Genomic DNA, 10,636 nt, shown 5'->3' with positions numbered 1-10,636 from the left:
ATCCCACAGGCTCTTCTTCCTTGACTGCAACACTCCTGCTGGGAGATGAAATCTCGGGCCCTTCCTGTTTAATCTGCTGGGAGCTCTTGATTGCCTCAAACAGAGGGACATGGTAGAATAGATGCCATAGGACATCAAAAGTGAGGCCATTAAAAGAGCCCAGCTTGTGCCTGGCTTGTTTCTTAGCAGATGCTTATTCGGGAGAAAGCCAACAACATGTCACGTGTGAGGGAGACTGACAATCCCAGAGACAGAGGTGACTTGAGGTGCCTCATGCAGAGAAACCAACATGCCCAGGGAACAGCCAGAACTATCCACTGGGCATGTGTGAGCGAGATATCAAGTAATTCAGCATCCAGCCTTCAAACGTCCCTGATACCAAGAGGAGCAGAGGAGTGCTATCCACACTGTATCCTGACCAAAATGCAGACTCATGGCTAAAACAATGTTGCTGTTTTGAAAAAAAACACTCACTTCTTTTATCACACCATGGTTCTCACCATCCTGTTTGACCCTGACGGTTTTGTCTCCTCCACCAGAAGTGAGAGATCTTATCTCCAGATTTCTCATACAAAGAGGCCTCAATACACAATCACCCTGGTGATCAAAGAGAAAAACAGAAATGAAGACATTCTATGTCATGAATCTCTCAGATGGGACCCAGAACGCTCAGGCTCAAAGATCTGGTATTTGTTGATACAACGTCTCACTATCTACTTGTAGTGATTTTCTTGTTTTCTGCTGAGTGATGGCACTAAGCCAAGAGCTTATGGGTGCTTCTGTGGTGATCACTAAGTACACTCTCCACTCAGACCCCAGGACCTGATCAGACAGAGGTGTGAGGCTTCAAGAAATCTCCAGTGATAAAAGCCACAACATGGGAGGAGACACTGGTTGAAAGACGGAAGTAGCAGCTGCTCAGATCTGGGCAGCTTTCCTGAAGAGATGGTCCTGCTCCTGGTCCTGCTCCTGCTGGCCCTTCTTCTGTCCCCCACTGGGGAGGCAGGTGAGTAACGGTCCCACCCTCAGAGGCCCAGTCCCTCCCCTCATACACAGACCTGCTCAGATGCTACACTCATACACAGCCTAGTTCTGGCCCATCTTCAGGAACTTTTCTAACTCAGGTCAAAGACAAGCAAATGTGGACCCATCTCCCCTCTCTACCCTTGGCTGCATGAGCACAGTGGGTACGCTGGTATCTTTCTTTCAGCAAAGATTATCGGGGGCCATGAGGCCAAGCCTCACTCCAGTCCCTACATGGCGTATCTTCAAATACAGACTGCTGATAAAATTTTGATCTGCAGGGGTTTCCTCATGCGTGAGGACTTCATCCTAACGGCAGCTCACTGCCAAGGAAGGTGAGGAGCAGTGCCCAGGTCCCCATCCCTCTGTTGACCCCTCCCAGGGAACCCTCTTCTCAGGGGCTTAAGACCTAGGCCACCAGGTAAGGTAAGAAGCTCTTCAGAGGACAGGTGAGCTTTGGCAAGAGAGTGACAGGTCAATGCCACTGATGCATGGAGGGAGGGTCTGATCTAACATAACATGGAAGGAAGCCAGTGTTGCACCCTGGATCCCAGATTGCTCATGTGAAAAATTCACATTTTCCTAGACACAGTCAAACTTGTGCAGGATTGAACACCTTCCGTGGACTCCAGGAAGTACTCCCCTGCCCAGGCTGCATGGAAGCAGACAGCACAGAGATGCTCAGCTCCAAGGCCCATCCCCTAGATTCTCCCCTCCCTAAGTCCCGCCCTGTCCCAAGCATTCCTTCAGGTTCCTGGCCTGTGTCTCCTGTGACTCCCTTTCCCTCTCTGCAGTCTGTGCAGGTCAATAAACGTCACCCTAGGGGCACATAACATCATGGACCGAGAGAAGTCCCAGCAGGTTATCCCGGTGAGAAGAGCCATCCCGCACCCACGCTATAATGATAAGACTTTCTCCAACGACATCATGTTACTGCAGGTGGGACACGTGGCTGCACTGACTCCAGGACACCTCCTTCCTGGGGTTCTGCATCCCCCATAATCTCATTCCAGACCCTGCAGGTCTGGAGACTTCAGGACAGTCGTGGGGTTGCCATCTATCCCAGGGCTGTGATGAAGGCAACCCCACAACTGTCCTGAAGTCTCTGCAGGCCATCAGTAGGTAACAATGCCTTTCCTCTGCTTTCAGCTGATGAGGAAGGCGAATATGACCACTGCTGTGAGCCCCATCAGTCTGCCCAGGGACTGGGATACGGTGAACCCAGGGATGCTATGCAGTGTGGCTGGCTGGGGTCTTCTTGGCGTGGATATGCCCCGCCCAGATAAACTACAGGAGGTAGAGCTTGAGGTCCAAAGGGCCAAGGAATGCACCTATCGCTACTCATATTACAGCACCACCACCCAGATATGTGCAGGGGACCCGAGAGAGAGCAAGAGTTTCTTTAAGGTGAGCTCCCTAGTGTTATCCATGCAAAGCCTTGGTCTCTGCATCTGGGGCAGTGGGAGCGAGTTGTGTCTTGTGTCCCCGGCCTGTCCTCCTATCTGGTATCTGTCTGAGGTCCCTGGGGGATGGATATTGCCTCAAAGTCACATATGGGCAGAGGATTCCTGTGGGAGGAGGTGGATTGTCAGGGCCAGATTGAAACCTCAGGACCAACGAGACCCTTTTAACAGCCAGGGCATCTAACAGAGACCACCCACCCCAGGTTGGCAGGGAGACTAGACCTGAAGGTGAGCTCAGCCCTTGCTCTCTCTGCCCATAGGGTGACTCCGGGGGCCCGCTTGTGTGTAATGGTGTAGCCCAGGGCATTGTGTCCTTTGGAAAAAAGGATGGTACAACTCCACATGTCTACACCAGAATCTCCAGCTTTATGTCCTGGATCCAGACAACAATGACAGAGTACAAATGGCAGGGATCAGACTGAGGTGCCCCAGGATGGGTCCCTCCATCTTCCCTGGGATTGGAAGCCTTGGTCAAAGTGGGTGGAGGAGGGCTGTCTGGAACTTAATAAACTTTCATCTCTTGAGCAGAAATCACTGATTCCTCCTTTATTCACATATTCGTTAGGTACCTGCTATTTCAGGGAAACATCTGGTCACTGCTGCATGACAGCCAGCTCGCTCCACTCACACGTCCCCAGTGCCAGCTGCCCCTCCAGGCTGCCCATGAGCTCCATCAGAGATGGGAGACCCCTCTCAGGAATACACAACCCCCTTCTTGACAACCCTTGTGTCTCATCCATAAGCCTTCTTCCTTGTCCATACCTACTCCCTTCCCCCCATCCCAGTCCCCTGGGGGAAAACAAGAGAATCCAGATTTGGAAGAAGGGCCACATGAGGTTGAGGGTTGAGGCAGAGGGGCACTTGTCCACCCTCACAGAAATGGGGGAGGTTTACAAAGGTGTAGCTCACCCCATGAGTGTTCCCTCCCCGCATCAGAGCAGGCAGAGCTCAGAAGCCTGAGAAAGTTTCAGGAGGCCTTCAGTATTCCCAGGCCCAGCTTGAGTGCCTGTCACAGCTCTGTCTTGGAGTCCTGGGCCCAGGGCGCTGTGCAGCCTCTGGTGTCCTGAGGGCACATCCTCCTTCAGTGCCAAGGGACCAAGAGGGAGTTCTAAATTCTAAATCCTCCAAAAATGTGAGGCTGGTACCCTGGCAAGACAGGAAATGGGGTTGCTGTTTGGGCCACTTGGGTGAGTCCAGGTCTCTCTGCTCCTAGAGCAAGTGCAGTCTCTGCCTCTACCTTGGCCCCAATCAGAGCCCCACGCTGTAGTCCTCATACTCGGGTCCTCTGCCCACAGACTCTCGGTCTCCTCCAGCCCCTGAGCCTGCCAAGTACAGGAGCCATGTCGCTGTATCCCTGACCCTCGCCTATTGGGTAATTCTTCATGCTTTCCCCAGAATGAAACAAGACCCGAGATGGGAGAAATGCAGACCCTCACAATTCAGTCACTGAGGGCCTCTGCGGATCCAGCTCCTCCCCTGGTTGCAACACAGCCTCCACTTTCTTGTTGTTCTTCTTGCTTTGTAACTCTGCAGTGGGAGGTCAAGTGTGGTGACAGCCATTCTCACCTATCCCACAGCAGAGAACATGAGCCCACGTGGCATGCTCACACCCGGCTGGAGGGAGCACAGCTCTGGGGGGTCTGTGGGGGCACTGAGCCTCCCCTGCTTCCTTCCCCTCTGCTCTGTGTCTGGAAGGAAGAAACCCCAGCAGCTCTGATCTGGGCAAATCTTCTGGAAGATGCAGCTACCCCTGCTCCTGATGGCCTTTCTTCTGCCTCCCGTGCTGGGACACGTGAGTGACCGTCCCCATTCCCAACAGGGTAGCCAATCTCACTAAACCTCTGCAGTCCTGGCCCTTCTGCTCAGCTCCAATTTCTGAACCAGCCTCCATTCCAACTGAGACTACAACTTTGATGCTGCATAGACATTCAGCAAGGATGGTTGGTACGAAGCAAGCCTTCACTAAAAGCTTTTGTAGCTCTTAGCCTCTCTCTCACCACTGGTAAAGTGGGTTGTGCATTTGGTGGAGGATGTGAAGCTATAACACACAAGTAAGTAAACTTCCTCACTCCAGCCAGGAAAGGACACCTCAGACAAACCATCCACAGTGTGGGAGGTGTCAGTGGACCCAGCTTAAGAACCAGAGAAACTTGTCAGTTTCCCCGCTCTTCACTCCTGCCCAGGAGAGGAGCCCAGGGTGTGACTGGTCAGAAATGGCTAGATGGCAGCACCCAAAGCTCTGTGGGTGTTGTTACTCTTCCCCAGGCCCCAAGCTGTTCATTTTCTGACCCACTGTCTTGGGCAGTGTCCTCCCCCATCCCTGTGGTCTTAAATCCCACCAGTACTGTCCCCACCAAACCTCAGCCAAAAGCTTATTGGAGGCCATTCACACGTCAACAGATATTTACTGAGATCCTGGAATGCATTATGCCCTAGGACATGAGGATTTTAGAAAATCCAACTCCATAAACTCATAGGTGTATTTTTAGAAAACGGCACCATCAGGACATTAGCAGAGGCTCAGAGGGGTCCAGGAGACTCCATGAGAATGAGGGCTCATCAGAGGGTCCCATCCATGATCTTCTGGGCTCCACCCTCTGGAAGGCACTCTCTGGCCCCTCCATATGTGTGTGTGAATCAGGACGTGGAGAACAATACTGAGGTTTGGGGTTCAGAAAAGGTTATCCCACTGCAGTGAGAACCTGGGGGACTCTCCCCTAGTGTCTGTTGGGCACTGTCAACCCACCTTGACTTCCACCTTCCCGAATCTCCCTTCTAACCATAACCTCCCCCATCTCCCCATCTTTCAGCCTTTTATTTCAGAGGAGATCATTGGGAGCCATGAGGCCAAGCCCCACTCCCGTCCCTACATGGTTTTGGTTCAGTTTCTGGGTGAGAAGAGTAGGAAGAGGTGTGGCGGTGTTCTCATACAAAAGGACTTTGTTCTGATGGCTGTTCACTGCAGAGGAAAGTGAGGAACAGTAACCAGCCTACCCTACCTGAGGCCTGGACAGGGACCCATCCTCTCCCCAGGAACTGAGCCCAGGGGTACCCCTCCTTCACCCCAGGATCCTGGAAATCAGGACCACAAGAGCTCATCAGACAAGCCTTCTTATGAGCAGGACTAGGGTGATGAAAAGCTGAGAAATAGGACAAGTAAAATTTTGAGGTCAGTGTGTCGGAGGTGAGAACAAGAGGCAGGGTTGAGAAAGGTCAATCCACAATGGTCAAATAAAGCATCAGAGAAGGATGAAAGTGTGCATTGAGAGCCAAAACCCAAACTCAGAGTTGCTTCACAATATTGCTGAGAAAGCTCCCGGGAGCCCTTTCCTCACGTCCCTGAGAAGCACAGGGCCCAGAGTCACTCAGCCCAGGGCCGTCTGTCACCTCAATGCCCCCTCAGCTTCTGCCCTGCCCTGGTGTCAGCTGCCTGTCACAGCTCCTGTATCTCCGGTGACCCGATGATCCCCACACCCCTGCTCTGCTCTCCGTGCAGCTCAATCATCATCACCCTGTGGGCCACACATCAAACAGCAGGAGAGGACCCAGCAGGTTCTGGGTGAGGAGGGCCATCCACCACCCAGACTATAATCCTAAGAACTTCTCCAACAACATCATGTTACTGCAGGCAAGGAAAACTCCCCACTGGCTCTGCCCTCCTGGGATCAGATTATTGCCCTCCCAGGATCTCCTGCCCTTTCCTCCCTCCCATCCTGGCTGCCTGACCAGTTCCTATGGCTCAGGAGAGAGGGGAGACACATCAACGTCACTGCCCTGTCCAGGCTTGGGGACCACTGGCTGAGCCAAACTTTTGCCTCTTCCCATTGCTGGAGAGAAAGGCCAGACTGCAGCTGTGAGGCAGCTCCGCCTGCCCAGGGCCATGGCCTGCATGAAGCCAGAACAGACGTGCAGTGTGGCCTGCTGGGGGAAGGACTCCATAGGCACCTGCCCTAACTCACTGCGGGAGGTAAAGCTGACCATGCAGGAGGATCAAATGTGTGAGTCCCACTTACACTACTATTACACCAACGCCATCCAGTTATGTACGGGGGACCCAAAGACAAAGAAAGCTTCCTTTAAGGTGAGAATGACAGTCTACTTTGCTTGGATCTGGGGAGAAGTGTGTTTGCTGAAGATCTGGGACCTGGGGACCGCCTCACCCTCCAGACACCAAGACACATCCTGGGGCTAGTGTGTGAGTATGCTAGTGTGTGAGATGAGTGCAATTGTGTGGCAGTTGCAACATTCTTTGGCATTGCCTTTCTTTGGGATTGGAATGAAAACTGATCTTTTCCGGTCCTGTGGCCACTGGTGAGTGTTCCAAATTTGCTGACATATGAGTGCAGCACTTTCACAGCATCATCTTTTAGGATTTGAAAGAGCTCAACTGGAATTCTATCACCTCCACTAGCTTTTTTCATTGTGATGCGTCCCACTTAAGAATGGGAACAACTTAGCAATGGAAACAGTGACAGACTTTCTTTTGGGGGTTCCAAAATCACTGCAGATGGTGATTGTAGCCATGAAATTAAAAGACACTTGCTCCTTGGAAGAAAAGTTATGACCGACCTAGACAGCATATTGAAAAAACTGAGACATTACTTTGCCAACAAAGGTCTCTCTAGTCAAAGCTATGGTTTTTCCAGTAGTCATGTATGGATGTGAGAGCTGGACTATAAAGAAAGCTGAGCACCGAAGAACTGATGCTTTTGAACTGTGGTGTTAGAGAAGACTCAGGAGAGTTCCTTGGACTGAAAGGAGATCCAAGCAGTCCTTCCGAAAGGAAATCAGTCCTAAATATTCATTGGAAGGACTGATGTTGAAGCTGAAACTCCGATACTTTGACCACCTGATGTGAAGAATTGACTCATTTGAAAAGACCCTGATGCTGGGAAAGATTGAAGGCAGGAGGGGAAGGGGTCAACAGAGGATGAGATGGTTGGATGGCATCACCGACTCAATATACATAAGTTTGAGTAAACTCCAGGAGTTGGTGATGGACAGGAAGGCCTGGTGTGCTGCAGTCCATGGGGCTGCAAAGACTTGGACACGACTGAGCAACTGAACTGAACTGAAGGCCCACTTGTCTTTGTACTCCAGGATGTCTGTCTCTAGATGAGTGATCAAACCATCATGGTTTTCTGGCTCATTAAGGTCTTTTTTGTAATGTTCTTCTGTGTATTCCTGCCACTTCTTATTATCTTCTGCTTCTGTTAGGCCCTTTCTGTTCTTTATTGTTCCCATCTTTGCATGAAATGTTCCCTTGGTATCTCTAATTTTCTTGAAGAGATCTGTAGTCTTCCCACTCTATTGTTTTCCTCTATTTCTTTGCATTGAGCACTTCGGAAGGCTTTCTCTCTCCTTGCTATTCTTTGGAACTCTGCATTCAGATGGATGTATCTTTCCTTTTCTCCTTTGCCTTTTGCTTCTCTTCTTTCCTCAGCTGTTGTAAGGCCTCGTCAGACAACCATTTTGCCTTTTTGCCTTTCTTCTTCTTGGGATTGGCTTTGATCACCACTTCCTGTACAATGTTATGAACCTCCATCCATAGTTCTCTAGGCATTCAAATCTAATTCAAATTCATATCAAATCTAAGCCCTTGAGTCTACTTGCCACTTCCACTGTAAAATCTTAAGAGATTTGATGTAGGTCATACCTGAATGACCTACATGTTTTCCCTACTTTCTTCAACTTAAGCCTGAATTTGGCAATAAGGAGTTCATGATTTGAGCCACAGTCAGCTCCTGGTCTTGTTTTTGCTGACTGTATAGAGCTTCTCCATTTTCAGCTACAAAGAATATAATCAATCTGATTTCAGTATTGACCATAGAGTGATATCCAGGTGTAGAGTCATCTCTTATGTTGTTGGAAGAGGTTGCTTGCTAGCACCACTGTGTTCTCTTGACAAAACTCTGTTAGCTTTTGCCCTGTTTCATTTTGGACTCCAAGGTCAAACTTACTTGTTACTCCAAGTATCTCTTGACTTCCTACTTTTGCATTCCTGTCCCCACGATAAAAAGGACATCTTTCTTAGTGTATAGGAATGCAAGGTTGAGGTTGAGGGTTGAGGCAGCGGGGCACTTGTCCACCCTCACAGAAATGGGGGAGGTTTTCAAAGGTGTAGCTCACCCCATGAGTGTTCCCTCCCCGCATCAGAGCAGGCAGAGCTCAGAAGCCCGAGAAATTTTCGGGAGGCCTTCAGTATTCCCAGGCCCAGCTTGAGTGCCTGTCACAGGCCTGTGTTGGAGTCCTGGGCCCAGGGCCCTGTGCAGCCTCTGGTGTCCTGAGGGCACATACTCCTTCGGCCCCAAGGGACCATGAGGGAGCTCTTCCAGCCTTGGCTGAGCCAGCTGCTCCCACCTCCATTGCCCGATGCGTGTGTGTGTGTGTGTGTGTGTGTGTGTGCAAATATATTTCTCTCCAAAGGAAAGTTGTTGTAAAGAAATTTTTGGTTTCACTGTATCCTAAAGTTTCAAAGGTGTCTATAGCCATAGGTTATTGGGTATATTTTTTCTTCTATTTTTCATCAATCTTGAGGTTTTCCAATAGGTACATATTGAGAAAACCAACTTCACTTTTAAAACATGTGCCTTACAGAGCACTGAGAGGAAGTGGTTTGCTGAACATTTGAATGGAGAGTGAGCGTCAACCATCACAAAATGTGTTTTGGGTACAAAGTAACACATATTCATCAAAATATATTCCTCATAAATGGAACATATTCATCGCAGAAAGACAACTAAAACAGAACATATATATCTTAGAAAATAAAAATTACCAAGAATTTCACAGTCTCGGATCACCATCATCAATGCTGAAGCATATTTCCTTTCACTACTTTTCTATTTATTCATAAGATGCTCTTGCTTCAACTCCCTGGGATTGGGTTGTTTAGAGCTCCTCATGCCATCCTTTCCACTCCACTTTCTTCTGTCCTCATACTGGTGAGTGTTGGGGTCATCTGCACATGTTTAGGATGGCCTGGCCCAGAGACATCAGATACATGGTTCTCTGGACTCCGGACAGAGAATACTTCGTAGGGAGTAAGGATTAGATGACCGGCATCTGTTTCCCCTTCCCCACTCACCAGTCACCAGCATTGCTGGAGAGGAAGCCCCTCCTGACTTACAAACACCCTGATTTGGGTGGGATAGACCCAAGGTGAGCTTGAGGGGCGCTGGATACCTCAGCATAACCCAATCATATCGTCATTGCTAAAGGACCCAGTGATGGTTTGTTCTGTTTCAATGAATATCAAGTCCAGGACTTTCACTCTAAACTGTAGGATAAGAAAAAATCCCTTTGCTGCAAAATAGTTACATTTAAAGAGGTAATTCTAAACTTGCCAAAAATGTGAGGCTGGAACCATGGCAAGATAGGAAATGGGGTTGCTGTTTGGGCCACTTGGGTGAGTCCAGGTCTCTCTGCTCCTAGAGCAAGTACAGTCTCTGCCTCATCCTTGGCCCCAAGGTGAGCCCCACACCGTAGTCCTCACGCACGTGTCCTCTGCCCGCAGATTCTAGGTCTCATCCAGCCCCTGGGCCTCTCAAGCACAGGGGCCATGTCACTGGATCCCTGATCCTCACCTACTGAATAATTCTTCATGCTTTCCCCAGAATCAAAGAAGACCCGAGAGGGGAGAAATGCAGGCCCTTGTGATTGAGTCACTGAGGGCCTCTGGGGATCCAGCTCCTCCCCTGGCTGCAACACCGCCTCCACTTTCTTGTTGTTCTTCTTGCTCTGTGACTCTGCAGTGGGAGTGCAAGTGTGGTGACAGCCGTTCTCACCTATCCCACAGCAGAGAACATGGGCCCACATGGCATGCTCACACCCGCCTGCGGGGAGCACAGCTCTGGGGGGTCTGTGGGGGCACTGAGCCTCCCCTGCTTCCTTCCCCTCTGCTGTGTGTCTGGAAGGAAGAAACCCCAGAAGTCCTGACTGGGCAAACCTTCTGGAAGATTTAGCCACTCCTGCTCCTGATGGCTTTTCTTCTGCCTCCCAGGTGGGACATGTGAGTGACCATCCCCATTCCCGAGGGTGGAACTCATCTCATTAAACCTCCCACAGTCCTGACCCTTCTTCTCAGCTCCAATTTCTGAACCAGCTCCCACCCCAAGCAAGACTACAAGTCTGATGCTGCATAGACACTC

General features: G+C 50.2%; 1 protein-coding gene and 1 pseudogene across 1 annotated transcript; both read left to right on the top strand.

Moving 5' to 3' along the window:
- The first annotated feature begins 722 nt into the window (after positions 1-722).
- Positions 723-3,011, top strand: LOC120861046 (mast cell protease 1A-like). The gene is made up of 5 exons (XM_040236730.1): positions 723-1,006; positions 1,211-1,358; positions 1,818-1,962; positions 2,173-2,430; positions 2,747-3,011. The coding sequence occupies exons 1-5, from the start codon at positions 946-948 to the stop codon at positions 2,906-2,908; spliced, it is 774 nt and encodes a 257-aa protein (XP_040092664.1). The 5' UTR covers positions 723-945; the 3' UTR covers positions 2,909-3,011.
- A 1,213-nt stretch (positions 3,012-4,224) lies between these two features.
- Positions 4,225-6,678, top strand: LOC120861044 (annotated as a pseudogene).
- The last annotated feature ends 3,958 nt before the right edge of the window (positions 6,679-10,636 follow it).

Source organism: Oryx dammah, unplaced genomic scaffold (genome assembly GCF_014754425.2).
Source record: "Oryx dammah isolate SB20612 unplaced genomic scaffold, SCBI_Odam_1.1 HiC_scaffold_11215, whole genome shotgun sequence".
Taxonomy (NCBI): Eukaryota; Metazoa; Chordata; class Mammalia; order Artiodactyla; family Bovidae; genus Oryx; species Oryx dammah.
The sequence above is the reverse complement of the archived record's forward strand: the minus strand, read 5'-3'. Positions and strand labels throughout refer to the sequence as shown.